This window comes from Cebus imitator, unplaced genomic scaffold, assembly GCF_001604975.1.
Source record: "Cebus imitator isolate Cc_AM_T3 unplaced genomic scaffold, Cebus_imitator-1.0 Scaffold113, whole genome shotgun sequence".
Classification (NCBI taxonomy): Eukaryota; Metazoa; Chordata; class Mammalia; order Primates; family Cebidae; genus Cebus; species Cebus imitator.
In genome coordinates this window covers 7,812,563-7,826,729 of record NW_016107428.1, presented here as the reverse complement: position 1 = coordinate 7,826,729, position 14,167 = coordinate 7,812,563, and the positions used below count along the sequence as shown (strand labels likewise).

Below are 14,167 nucleotides of genomic sequence, written 5' to 3'. Positions count from 1 at the left end.
GACGGGGTTTCACCATGTTGACCAGGATGGTCTCGATCTCTTGACCTCGTGATCCACCCGCCTCGGCCTCCCAAAGTGCTGGGATTACAGGCTTGAGCCACCGCGCCCGGCAATTTTATATCCTTTAACAAATCTCTCCCTATCTCTCCCTTCTTCCCAGCCTTCCCAATCTTTAGTATCATCTGTTATACTTTTTTACTTCTATGAGATCAACTTTCTTTAGCTTCCACATATGAGAGAGAACTCGCAATGTCTAACTTTCTGTTCCTGGCTTGTTTCACTTAACAAAATGTCTTCCACGTCCATTCACGTTGCTGCAAATAACAGGATTTCACTCTTTTTTGATGGCTGAATAGTATTCCCATCGTGTATTAACATATATACCACATTTTCTTTATCCATTCATCTGTTTTGTTGTTGTTGTTGTGTTTGAGTCAGGGTCTCACTCTGTCATGCAGACCGGAGTGCAGTGGCACAGTCTCACCACAGCCTCCACTGCCTGGGCTCCAGCAATTCTCCCACCTCAGGTCCCAAGTAGCTGGAACCACAGGCACATGCCACCAAGCCCTGCCAATTTTTTACTTATATGTAGAAGCGAGGTCTTCCTATGTTGCCCAGGCCGGTCTCAAACTCCTGAGTTTAAGTGATCCTCCTGCCTCAGCCTCCCAAATTCTTGGGATTACAGGTGTGAGCAACTGTGTCCAGCCTTGCTTGTTTCGTTTTTTGAGACAGGGTTTGGCTCTGTTGCCCAGGCATGAGTGCAGTAGCCCAATCAAGGCTCACTGCAGTCTCAACCTCCTGGACTCAAATGATCCTCCCACCTCAGCCTCCTGAGCAACTGGAACCACAAGCCTGCACTAGCACACAGCCAGTTAATTTTTCTACATATATGTACGTGTATACACATACACACACACACAGAGCTAATTTTTCTATATATGTGTGTGTCTGCCTCAGCCTCTCAAAGTGCTGGAATTACAGGCATGAGCCACTGCACCCAATCCCATTCATCTGTTGTTGGACACCTGCTGATTCCGTATCTTGGCTACTGTGAATAGTGCTGAAACCTTTACTTGAAAAAAGATAAGACTTTTGCTTCTAAAGAGGTGAACTGGGTATCTGGTTGACTTTTTACTATATATAAAGGTTTATGTATTTACTGGTAGTCAATACATGAACCTGGTACAAAGGTTCATGTATTGCCTCCCAGCCTACCAAAAAAATACCCTTACACAATCTGATAACAAACCTAAGGAAAACAGCTGTCTTTAAAGCAACTAATAGGAAATTTTCTGATCAATTTGCATGCTATAGTTGCAGTGCCCTGGACAGCATATCTATTTTCATGCACTATCAGGAATACTATGTCTTAAACTACGATATAAGGAGACACACATTCATATATACAGTTAAAGCAAGAAATCAGTACTGGACCACTGGACCACATGGAGGACAGCATTTTTATCACTCGTCTTCCAGTACTACTCTCTCAAACACTTAAGTATAATAAAGGTCAGAATCTGATGCTTAACACTGAAAATGAACTCAAACTGCCTCCCTCATTATTATAAACAGTATCTGTCTTGGAACTGAAGCCTCAATTTAATCACTAAAGCAACTTTATTTTTCTCAAAAGTAAACAGTTTTGTTTATTTGAAAGACATTTTATAAGAGTAATACAAACAGATCTAAAGTATGATGGGTTTATTCTGCCTGAAACTACTTTTTGAGGTTATGTACTAAACCAGGAGCAATTTTATGATTTTATTTGTCTCATCCAACATTTGTCTAAAGGAATTTGGATTTGGTAAGGTTATTGTTGTTTTAAAAAATTATTCACTGAATTTTTTAATGTTTTTATTTCCACGATTCCAGGAGGGTTGGATCTTCATTTAATCTAAATGTCCTGGGGCTCAACCAGATTTGCTTTCTCTCCTCACTTCGTACTTTGTACATCTGAATTCATTTTAAAGTTTAATTTTCAAGAATGTTACAATGTTACTAGTAAAAAGAAACTAAGTCGTACAAGTATAGTATCCAAGTTCCGACTTCCATCTCCACTCCCACCTACCAAAAAATGAACCAACCAGGAAAATCGAAAGCAGACTACGGTTCAAGGTTACAGGACCTGTAAGTTACAGCAGAGTGAAAAATTCCAGGTCCCTTGTGTTGGCTATATTTACTTTTGTAAGCTCTAAATAGCGACGGCAAACCACTTTATCAGAAACCGGGAAAAAGGAATCTGACCACCTGGCAGGCAGAAGGAACCAGAGACAGGGACTCACCGCCAAACCAAACTCCCATACAGCCAGCAGCCAGCAACCCTTCTGCGCAAAGTTAAAACTTTCCAACAGCAGTAGCAACAGGCCATAGGGGAGGAAACCGGAAGAGCCCCAAGGCACCAATGGCCAAACTGCTTCCAAAGTCGCTTCGCCGAAAATTCATTGCCTGTCGCAAGGGAAACGAACCACTAATACAGCCGCCTTGCGCCCACGGTGATGCGCGCGGCTCTTGAGTCCTTCAAATGCCAAATACAAAAGAGCCTTCTCCTCTAAAGACACGTAAATGCACCGAGTCCGGCTGTTCCTCGCCCCAAAATCCTTCCGGTCCCCCAACTCGGCAACCAGAGTGGAAAACTACTCTCGTAGCAGCACCCTCGCTGTTCATTACCTGCCGTTCCGCACGGGCGACGGAGTCGGATTACCGGCCACTGTCGCTGACTTCGGAAGACATCCCGAGACCACCCTTCTCAAGGCCGTCTGACCAGTCCGAGCTGCCATGATACACTCTCCAAAGCCGGTCGTCACCTCCCGGACCTACCCAGCGGCACCGCCCTCCTCTGGTCGGGCCTGGTCGCCCGGCTCCGTTGTCTTCCAGCCAATCGGCTGGCCCCCTGCGCAGCTAGACACGCCCCCTCATCCCTTCCGGGTTGCTCAAGGCTGACGCACGCTCACCCTGCGTAGGGCTGACTGTAAACGTTTCCATCAGCCTGTCAGCCAATCGGAGGAGATGCGGGCCCGCCAGGACACACCTCTCTGCCCAGACCGACCAATCGCCTTTTCCGCGCGCTCGCGCGCTTTGCGTAATACTCAATGAATGCTCAGCCCACGTCCCGCGCTGGAACTGTTCCTGGATTAAAAAACCGCCCTGGTTCTCCTGAGGACCGCTTCCGGTTGGGAGGCCTGTCACGTGGGGCCTGTCACGTGAGCCTCGCCGGGGCATGGGGGGCAGCGGGAAGCCCCACAGTTTGAGTATTAATTATGTAACTGTCCAAACCCGTGAGTCCGGACTCAGACAGGGCCTCGCTCCTAGCTGCGAAGCCTGTCAGTCAGCGTCCTGCTCATTAATGATTGTCTAATACAAAGCCTGCCGTACCTACCTCATGGGGTAATTGTGAGGGCAACATAAGGTCCTGTCATTAGGAAAGAGACTCAGTTTCCAGCAGCATTTCGATCGGCCTTTCGATCGGCCTTCTTCCTAAGAGGTCCACATTTTAATTGGTTTCTCAAATGGTTTGGGTTTCCCTTATTCCATACTAAACAGACGCCTTCGCTTTGATTTACTTATTTCGGTGATCAGTCATGAAGTCCAGACTTCTTGTTCCCCTCAGTTTGTTTGTTCTCAGGTCTTAAGATTTGTACGCCAATAGTTTCCTGCAAAGTGTAAAGTGAGGATGGCAATACTAGTACTATTTAATACAGTTTGGGAATGGTAAATGAGAGTGTGGATTAAATGTAGTCAGATATTTGTGTGTCACCTACTAGATGCTGGAGAAGTGAACAAAAGTCTTCACTGTCACCGAGCTTATATTCTAGTGGGGGAAAGAAACCAATTAGTATATAGTACAATGGCAGCTTGTTACATGTCCCGTAGACTAAACAGTAAAGCAGGGTAAGGAGAGGAAGAAGGAATAAGGTAGGGTGCTGATTTATATAGGGTGGTCAGGAGGGGCTCTGAGAGGATGACACTGAACAAAGGCCTAAAATTAAGTGAGGACCTGAACTCTGATTACTTGGGAGGAAATGACCTTCTGATGTATGGAACAACTGCAGAGGCCCCAGGCAGGAACAATCTTGGCATGCTTTAGGAAGAGCAAGGAGTTTGCAGCACAGGGAGAGCGGGAAAGTGGTAGGAAATAAGGTCAGAGAGGTAGGTAGAGCTTTATCCTAGTGCCATGGAAGCCGTAGTATATGCTTCCAATTTTTGATTGTATTCTAGGCATGAAGGAAAGCCATTAGAAGTTGAGTGTAGAATAGTTTTACATTTACATTTAAAGCAATATTCCAGCTGTTGTGTATGTATGATTATTTTCTCCTCTTGCTTCGTTCTTTGCAGTCTAGATACTTTGCGGAGTAAATTGAAATCTTCAGCTACGCTGTTTCCGCCATCTTTCCGTGCTGTGGTAATGGTGCGCATAAATAGCCTGGCTGATGCTCTCAAGAGCATCAACAATGCCGAAAAGAGAGGTAAACGCCAGGTGCTTATTAGGCCGTGCTCCAAAGTCATCGTCCGGTTTCTCACTGTGATGATGAAGCATGGTTACATTGGCGAATTTGAAATCATTGACGATCACAGAGCTGGGAAAATTGTTGTGAACCTCACAGGCAGGCTAAACAAGTGTGGCGTGATCAGCCCCAGATTTGATGTGCAACTCAAAGGTCTAGAAAAATGGCAGAATAATCTGCTTCCATCCTGCCAGTTTGCTTTCATTGTACTGAGAACCTCAGCTGGCATCATGGACCATGAAGAAGCGAGACGAAAACACACAGAAGGGAAAATCCTGGAATTCTTTTTCTAGGGATGTAATACATATATTTACAAATAAAATGCCTCATGGACAAAAAAAAAAAAACAAACAAAAACAAATCAGCTACAAGGTTTGTGAAAACATTTTTGCAGTACAACACATGATGTAGATTGAGGTGATTCTGTAGCTGCATGGCATTTCTGTATCAATTACTTTCAAATACACAATTCTTACTCTTCTTTAAATCTTAAATATTTCTGGCTGGGCTTGGTGGCTCACACCTGTAATCCCAACCCTTTGGAGGCCAAGGCGGGCAGATCACCTGAGGTCGGGAGTTCAAGACCAGCCTGACCAACATGGTGAAACCCCGTCTTTAAAAAAAAAAAAAAATCTTAAATATTTCCAGTAAGGTCTTCTTTAAAGCACATTTTCACATTTCAGTAGCACAGGCCTGAAATCCCAACACTTTGGGTTGCTGAGGCAGGAGGATCGCTTGAGGCCAGGAGTTTGAGACCAGCCTAGGCAACATAGTGAGACCCCATATCTACAAAAAATTAAACAATTAGCAGCTGGGCGCAGTGGCTCACACCTGTAATTCTAGCACTTTGGGGGGCCGAGGTGGGTGGATCACCTGAGGTCAGGAGTTCATGACCAGCCTGGCCATCATGGTGAAACCCCATCTTAAAAAAAAAAATCATAGAAAAGAAAAAAAAAAAAACAGCTGCGCATGGTGGTACACACCTGTAATCCCAGCTAGTAGGGAGGCTGAGGCAAGAGGATCACTTGATCCAAGGAAGTTTGAGATTGCAGAGCGCTGTGATCATGCCACTGTACTCCAGCCTGGGTGACAGAGTGAAACCCTGACTCAACACCAAAAAGAAAAGAACATGTTAAATAACACCAAGGTGATACTATCTGCCAAGTCCAGATTATGGGAAATTCTATAGGATAAGTGACCCAGTTTCTTCAATGAGTAAATATCAAGTCAAAAAGGAAGGGGAGGCCAGGCGCGGTGGCTCACGCCTATAATCCCAGCAGTTTGGGAGGCTGAGGTGGGTGGATCATGAGATCAAGAGATTGAGACCCTCCTGGACAAGGTGAAACCTCGTCTCTACTAAAAATACAAAAATTAGCTGGGCGCAGTGGCTCACGCCTATAATCCCAGCAGTTTGGGAGGCTGAGGTGGGTGGATCATGAGATCAAGAGATTGAGACCCTCCTGGACAAGGTGAAACCTTCTCTCTTCTAAATACAAAAATTAGCTGGGCGCAGTGGCTCACGCCTATAATCCCAGCACTTTGGGAGGCCGAGGCGGGTGGATCACGAGGTCAAGAGATCAAGACCATCCTGGTCAACATGGTGAAACCCCGTCTCTACTAAAAATACAAAAATCAGCTGGGCATGGTGGCGCATGCCTGTAATCCCAGTTATTCAGGAGGTTGAGGCAGGAGAATTGCCTGAACCCAGGAGGCGGAGGTTGCGGTGAGCCGAGATCACGCCATTGCACTCCAGTCTGGGTAACAAGAGCAAAACTCCGTCTCAAAAAGAAAAAAAAGAAAAAAAAAAAGGAAGAGGAGGGGGAGACTGTTGTAGATTTAAAAGATGTAAAAGACTTTTTTATTTTGTTTTGCGCAAACTACAAAAAGACATATATGAGACTAAGAAATTTGAAAGCTGGATACTAGATGATTTTAAGAAACATGAAAGGCTGGGTACAGTCGGCTTATGCCCGTAATCCCAGTACTTTGGGAGGCTGAGATGGGAGGATCACTTGAATCTAGGAGTTGGAGTCTCCAGTGAGCTAAGTTAGCACCACTGCACTCTATCCTGGGCGACAGAATGAGTCACTGTCTCTTAAAAAAAAAAAAATTAAAAATTTAATTTTTTTTTTTTTAAGGCGGGGTTTCACCATGATGGCCAGTCTGGTCTTGAACTCCTGACCTCAGGTGATCCACTCATCTCGGCCTCCCAAAGTGCTAGGATTACAGGTGTGAGCCACAGCGCCCGGCCAAATTTTAAATTTTTAAAAAATTGTAGGTGTAGTGATACCTACAATCTTTATCTCAGATATTTATACGGAAGTATTTTACAGATGAAATATGATGTCTGTGCTTTGCTTTAAAATAACCCAACAGATATTGGGGATAGAGTGGATGAAACAAAATTAAGCATATATTGATAATCAATGAAATGAATGATGGTACAGGGGGTTCTTCATAGTTATATCTAATTTTTGCGGATGTTTGAAATCTTCCATAATAAAACATTTTATCTATACCTTTTTATTTCTGCCTCTGTGATCTTTCCAAATGAAATCCTTTTGATTGACTTCCACTTAGAATCACACTGTTTGTTTATAGATTTTACTCACTCTTCAGAACCCTATAGACTGAACAGAACCAGAAAGGCTTCAAGTAGATAGAGATGGCAATGATTTCTAGTAGTAACAGCATTTTTTTTCTTTTATTTTTATAAAAATATAGAACATTTCACAAATTTGAATGTTATTCTTGCTGAGGGACCATGCTAATCTTCTCTGTGTTGTTCCAGTTTTAGTATATGTGCTGATGAAGTGAGCACAGTAACAGCATTTTTAGTCACTCCTCCAATCAAAACAAATATAGGATGAATTTTAACCACAGAATATGATCTTTACCCCAACATCATATATATTTCTTTCCTGAAATAAAGTTAGTTTTAAAAGTTAACATAATTGTATTACTGGCACCTTTTCTCTCTACCATATTCAATGTGTGTGGTGGCTCATGCCTGTAATGCCAGCACTTTGGAAGACCTAGGAGGGAGAATCACTTGAGGCCAGGAGTTCAAAACCAGCCCGGGCAATTAGTGAGACCCCATCTCAAAAACAAAACAAGGCTGGGAGCGGTAACTCACACCTGGAATCCCAGCACTTTAGGAAGCCAAGTCTGGTGGGTCACCTGAGGGTGGGAGTTCGAGACCAGCCTGACCAACATGGAGAAACCCCATCTCTACTAAAAATACAAAATTAGCCAGGTGTGGTGGTGCATGTCTGTAATCCCAGCTACTCAGGAGGCTGAGTCAGGAGAATTGCTTGAACCCAGGAGGCCGAGGCTGCGGTGAGCTGAGATTGCACCATCGCACTCCAGCCTGTGCAACAAGAGTGAAACTCCGTCTCAAAAAAACAAAACAAAACAAAAATAGACAATGTTTTTGGGAAATGTTTGGTTTAAACACCACCTTCCTTGTTCAAGAACAACTTCCTTGAACACCTGTTGGAACTGAGTTACAAGAGATTAGCCCTATTACATATGTTAGTTTCTGATAAATAGGGGAATAGCAAAGGACATTAACTAGACATTTTGTCCTTACTGACTGGCAATGTTGCTTAGGGACTGGTCAGGAAAACAGAAATTATACCAGTTAAACAAAAAATATAGTGACATTGTTTAAAAGCATTTGAGGAATTAAGGTGACCGCCCAAAAAAGGAAAGGTTAGACACGGTGGTTCATGTCTGTAATCTTAGCACTTTGGGAGGCTGAGCCAGGTGGATCACTTGAGCCCAGGAGTTTGAGACCAGCCTGGGCAACATGGTGAGACCTCGCCTCTACAAATACAAAAATTAGCCAGGCGTGATGGTGTGCACCTGTACTCCCAGCTACTTGGGAGGCTGAGGCAGAGAACTGCTTGAACCCAGGAGGCAGAGGTTGCAGTGAGCTGAGATCGAGCCACTGCACTCCAGCCTGGGCAACAGAGCGAGACTCTGTCTCTAAATAAATAAATAAATAAAAGGAATATTGAGATAAGAAAACAGTAACGGCAAGAAGTAAATATCACCTTGTGTCCCCAAGACCATTTTTTTTTTTTTTTTTTGGAGGTGGAGTCTTGCTCGTGTTGCCCAGGCTAGAGTATAATGGCACAGTCAGCTCATTGTTACCTGCACCTCCAGGGTTCAAGCAATTCTCCTCAGCCTCTCGAGTAGCTGGGATTACAGGCATATACACTACAACCCGCTAATTTTTGTATTTCCAGTAGAAACAGCGTTTTACCATGTTGGCCAGGCTGGTCTGGAACTCCTGACCTCATAATCCACCCATCTTGGCCTCCCAAAGTGTTAGAATTACAGACATGAGCCACCATGCTTGACCTGTTTTTGTTAGTATTTGTTAATGATTCCCTTAATACTTCTCCAAAGGGACCTGTCATTTGCTCTGGTAACTATAGACTGGGAAAAGTGGAATAACCAAATATTTTGAGACCTGTGGGACACAGGGTCCAAATTCACGTTGTTATACAAAGTATTATAATATCCTTTTTTTGTTTTTGAGATGGAGTCTCACTCTGTCTCACTCTGTCACCCAGGCTGGAGTGCAGTGGCACAATCTCGGCTCACTACAACCTTTGCCTCCCAGGTTCAAGCCATTCTCTTGCCTCAGCCTCCCAAGTAGCTGGGATTACAGGCATGTGCCAGCCACCATGCCCGGTTGATTTTTTTGTATTTTTAGTAAAGACAGGGTTTCACTATGTTGATCAGACTGGTCTCGAACTCCTAACCTTGTGATCCACCCACCTTGGCCTGCCAAAATGCTGAGACTACAGGTGTGAACCACTGCGCCCGGCCCCATAATATCCTATAGAGTGGGTGTATATAAGGGACAGGCCATACATGAAGTTCTGACCCAGATCTGGCTCACAGTGGCAAGGACCCACCACATCTTATTTCCCAAGTTCTCCAAGTTGGTTAAGTGGCTCGTGCCTATAATCCCAGCACTTTGAGAGGCCCAGGTGGGAAGATCACTTGAGGCTAGGTGTTTGAGATTAGCCAGGGCAATACACCAAGACCCCGTCTCTACAAAAACTTTAACAAGTAGGTAAGTGCAGTAGCTCATGCCTGTAATCCCAGCACTTTAGGAGGATGACATGGGTGGGTCACTTGAGGCCAGGAGTTCAAGACCAGCTTGGCCAACATGGCAAAGCCCTGTCTCTACTAAAAATATAAAAATTACCTGGGTGTGGTGGTGCACACCTGTGGTTCCAGCTACTCCGGAGCTAGAGGTTGCAGTGAGCTGAGATGGTGCGACTGCACTCCAGCCTGGGTGACAGAGTAAGACTCTATCTCAAAAAATAAAAAGGCTGGGCACGATGGCTCATGCCTGTAATCCCAGCACTTTGGGAGGCCAAGGCAGGCGGATCACGAGGTCAAGAGATGGAGATCATCCTGGCCAACATGGTGAAACCCCGTCTCTATTAAAAAATACAAAAATTAACTGGGCGTGGTGGCGTGTGCCTGTAGTCCTAGCTACTTGAGAGGCTGAGGCAGGAGAATTGCTTGAGCCCAGGAGGCAGAGATTGCAGTGAGCCGAGATTGTGCCACTGCACTCCAGCCTGGCGCCTGGTAACAGAGCAAGACTCTGTCTCAAAATAAATAAATAAATAAAATAAAAAATAAAAATAAAAAGTAGCTGGGCATGGTGGTGTGCACCTGTAATCCTAGCTACTCAAAAGGCTGAGTTGGGAGGATCACCAGAGCCCAGAAATCTGAGACTGCAGTTAGTCACTGCACTACAGTTGGGACAACAGAGCAAGACCACATTTCTAAAAATAAAGCAAAACAAAACTAAAGAAGCAAGCCTGTGGGATAAGAACTATCACATTGGGATTTATTAGGGAAATTGGCTCCTGCAATTTTGAAGACTAAGCCCCTTGACAGGCCATCTGCAAACTGGAGGCCCTGAGATGCTAGTAGCTCGGTCCAAGTCCCAAGGTTCAGAACCAGGGAAGCCAATGATGTAACTCAGTCCAAGGTCAAGGCCTGAGAACCAGGAGGAAGGGGTGGGGGTGGGGTGTTGCTGGTGTAAATCCAGGAGTCCAAAGGCTGAGCACCTTGGGGTTGTTGTCCAAAAACAATAGAGGAAGAGTGTATGTACCCAGCTTTGGCACATAAACTGACATATTCACCTTTTCTCTGCTTCTGTTTTTCCTGGGCTCCCCAGCAGACTGGATGGTACCTGGCACACTGAGGGCGGATCTTCCCTACCTAACCCATCTGGACCCACACACTAATCTCTCACCCATACAGATACACCACAAAATAGCTTTACCAGGTTTCTAGGTATTCCTTAATCCAGTCAAATTGACACTTAAAATTAACCATCACATCATATATATAAAATTTGTCTTATTTATTTTCAGCCCTACGGTCTGGCATGTGAAAAATCTGTCTTTTTTAAAAATACGAGACAAAAAATGTGATGTTCTTATGATTCTTCTTGTCAATGTGGATTAATTCTTTTCTTTTTTGGAGATGGAGTCTCACTCTGTCACCCAGGCTGGAGTACAGTGGCGCAGTCTTGGATCACTGCAACCTCTGCCTCCTGGGTTCAAGCGACTCTTGTGCCTCAGCCTCCCAAGAGTAGCTGAGATTACAGGAGTGTACTTGCACGGCCAGCTGATTTTTGCATTTTGAGTCGAGGCTTTCGCCATGTTGGTCAGGCTGGTCTTGAACTCCTGACATCAGGTGATCCACCCGCCTTGGCTTCCCAAAGTGATGGGATTACAGGCGTGAGCCACCATGCCTGGCCAAAAATTTTACTTTATCAAATTTATTCTTTTACTGATGCTAATAAAAATCTGTGGTGGCTCATGCCTGTAATCCCAGCACTCTGGGAGTCTGAGGCAGGCAGAATGCTTGAGGCCAAGAGTTTGAGACCAGCCTGGGCAATATAGTGAGATGTCACTCTACAAAAAATAGCCAGGTATGGTGGCCCATGTTTGTGGTACCAGCTACTCTGGAGACTGAGGCAAGAGAGTCTCTTGAACCTTAAGGTCGAAGTTAAGGTGAGCTGTGATCATACCACTGCCCTTCAGCTTGAGCAACAAAGCAAGACGCTGTGTCAACAAAACAAAACAAAATCCTTTGTGTCACCTGATCCAAAGAAGGGTGGGAGTCCGGTGAGAGGGGAAGAGGAAGCTAGGCTGCAGGTCAGTAGTCAGCAGGGACACGATATGTAAGCTCTCAGCCCAGTGCCATTGTCCATATAGCTCCCACCTATCCCTAGTCTCAGGAAAATGGCTCCTCACTTTACCCAAAGTAGATATGGGTGTCTTCCTGCAAGATGAATACACCCATACCATTTCCCTCCCTTCAAGCGACCATACTGACCCCATGGTATGGTTAGTATTCGGGTTGTAAGTTTATCACATAGCAAGGTACTTCTTTCTTTGTGATGGCTTTAACCTTGACAACTATCTGTTTTCCTGGGCTGCTTCCGGGACCCATCATTCTGAGGCTTTCTTTCTTTTTCATTGCCTAAGTCCAAGACCAGCGTAGCAGTACAAGGTTATGATAGTTGATGCCTGGGAAAACAGACTATCGTATTCTGATCTATGAAAATTCCTGATTTAGAAATACCGTATTGGAGTTAAGAAAAACATTAAATGAATGTTAATAACGTCGATGAGCGGTCTTCTAAGAACCCATAAAGTTCAAAGGCTTTAAAAGGGTGGCAAGATTCTCATTATGCAACTCAATAACGATTTGTGAGGCTCAAAAAAATTCCTACCTAAATTAGCTGCAATTATTAAACATAACGAAAGAAAAATGACCTTGAATTACAAGGCAAAAGATGAGACTGTTAAGACTGTTTTCGTAACTAAGCACTATAAAGACTGAGAGCGCTGCAAGGGAAAGTTTTTCTCCAGATCTTCCGGTGAGTTTTGAGTAAATGGATTGAATGTCTGAGGTCTCATCCAGCTCTGAAAACGCAGGGTTTCGTACAGTGTTTTTCTTTTTGAGAGAGGGGTCTCGGGGTCTTGATATGTCGCCAAGGCTGGAGGCTGGAGTACAGTGACATGACAAGATTACGGCTCACGGCACCCTCGAACTCCTGGGCTCAAGCGATGCTCCCGCCTCAGCCTCCAGAGTAGCTGGGACTGTGTTAACTCCCCTCCTAGAATCCACTTTCCTCCAGGGCAAAGTTACTCACTTGAGGACCTTACGGCTTAGCCTGAGGATTTCCTGGGTCATCACGAAAGCAGCCACAGGGCCCAGCCGTAGCTCCTCCCCCACCCACAATGCACCTCTCGGTTCCCTCTAGGTGGCAGCTTTGTCACGTGACCCCCGACGGAGCGCGCTCCCGTTTGGCGCAAGCGCAGAGTGCAGCCCTCAGCTATTTTTCTCCGTCGCGACGGCGACGAGCGGAAGTTCTTGGGAGCGCCAGTTCCGTCTGTGTGTTCGAGTGGACAAAATGGCGAAGATCGCCAAGACTCACGAAGGTAAGCAGCTTTTCCCTGCTAACTTGTTTCCTCCGTTGCTAGCCTACTGAGAGCCTTTCTTCCTAGGATTCTGCCTTTTCCTGTGGTTTCTTTCGTAGGAGCTGAGCCCGCGTTTCGGGGCCTAGGGTCGTCTCCTCGGCGCCAGCGGCGCAGGCCACTGCCCCGCGTAATGGCGTCCTCCTCTTACACCCCCGACTGGCGCTTTGTTCAGTGTTTGGGACCTGCTACTTCAGAGTTGCTTCACTTCTCTGACTAGAGGGCCTTGTTTAAGCGGCTTCCTCAGTAGGATTCGTGGGCAAGGGATCGGGGAAACGGGCGTGGGAATAAAGTCACACTCGCCTCTCGACACTGTCGTCCGCATAGTTTGTGCAGAAGAGGGTCAGAAAAGCACTGAAATACGGCAGAAGCTTTTCCGGCAGGACCGAATCGAATTTGGATTCCATTACTCCTACCCTTGTGTGTCTTCAAGCGTCAGTGTTAATTGCTTGTTTCTCTTGCACGAAACGATTTGGGGATAAAATCTGATAGTTTTTTTTCCTCCTTCACTTTTATTATTGATTTTTTTCTTTGGAGACTGGTTATTGGAGGAGCAGATGGAAGAGGGAAAGAAATTAGTTTCATTGATGGCCGAAGCTTTCAAACTAGTTGATCGTTTTATGGAATACAGTGTGCAAATTAGGAAAGCATTGGAAATATACTGTAGTTCATTAGGAAGTATCCAGAGATGACAGGAAATGGGATCACTTTTCAGAAAAGAGGCATGTGAAGTTGGAACTGCATTTTTTGATTTCTGACGTGGAATCCGAAATTTTCACTAAGCACGAGACTTCCAAGAGTCACTTTTGTTTCGTATGTCCTTTCTAGGTGTTTGGCTCGGTATTGGTTTGTGAGAGGCAACAGACTGAGGCCATTCAAAATGTTACTGTCTGATAGGGAAAACAGATGTGTATGTCCTCATTCTCTCATAAGGCCAAATGAATGCCTAAGTAGAAGAACAAGCAACATTTTCTGGGAACCTGGGTAACGAACGTAATGATTAATTTATGCTTAGGGTTATTTCACTGAGGAGGTTACCTGTCTGTTTTAAAAGGATCAGTCAATTTTAAATCGGAAGGACATCTGAGCGTGAGAGAACATCTTGTAACAAGGTATTGAGTCGTGGAAGGT

At 45.0% G+C, this 14,167-nt stretch overlaps 3 protein-coding genes and 1 non-coding gene across 9 annotated transcripts in view; 2 read left to right on the top strand and 2 right to left on the bottom strand.

Annotated features, from left to right (window-relative positions):
- COQ10B (coenzyme Q10B) overlaps positions 1-2,912 on the bottom strand; it is a 21,676-nt gene extending 18,764 nt beyond the window's left edge. For 2 of the 3 annotated variants that reach the window (XM_017538766.2, XM_017538768.2), the window contains exon 1: positions 2,671-2,912. In XM_017538766.2, coding sequence (XP_017394255.1) covers positions 2,671-2,780 — 110 coding nt within the window. In that variant the 5' untranslated portion in view covers positions 2,781-2,912. Of the gene's footprint in view, positions 1-2,448; positions 2,566-2,670 lie in introns of those variants that run through there. The other variant, XM_017538767.2, reaches the window with a different exon arrangement.
- Positions 2,913-3,057: 145 nt separating this feature from the next.
- LOC108311345 (40S ribosomal protein S15a-like) lies at positions 3,058-4,866 on the top strand. The gene has a single exon (XM_037742099.1). The coding sequence runs from the start codon at positions 4,301-4,303 to the stop codon at positions 4,796-4,798; it is 498 nt and encodes a 165-aa protein (XP_037598027.1). The 5' UTR covers positions 3,058-4,300; the 3' UTR covers positions 4,799-4,866.
- Positions 4,867-7,219: 2,353 nt separating this feature from the next.
- On the bottom strand, positions 7,220-7,326 carry LOC119472709. Its single transcript, XR_005201886.1, has one exon. It is a non-coding gene; the product is annotated as a U6 spliceosomal RNA (small nuclear RNA).
- A 5,524-nt stretch (positions 7,327-12,850) lies between these two features.
- The window catches only part of SF3B1 (splicing factor 3b subunit 1), a 45,889-nt gene continuing 44,572 nt past the window's right edge, over positions 12,851-14,167 (top strand). For all 4 annotated transcript variants that reach the window (XR_001828143.2, XM_017538764.2, XM_037742097.1 and 1 more), the window contains exon 1: positions 12,851-13,000. Coding sequence is in view for 3 of the 4 variants with exons in the window: in XM_017538764.2 (XP_017394253.1) it covers positions 12,973-13,000 (28 nt within the window). In the remaining variant the exon portion in view is untranslated. The remainder of the gene's footprint in view (positions 13,001-14,167) is intronic.

What these genes read in the sequence shown, in the direction of transcription:
- LOC108311345 (XM_037742099.1), top strand. Translation starts at nt 4,301, where the DNA reads ATGATTATTTTCTCCTCTTGCTTCGTTCTTTGCAGTCTAGATACTTTG.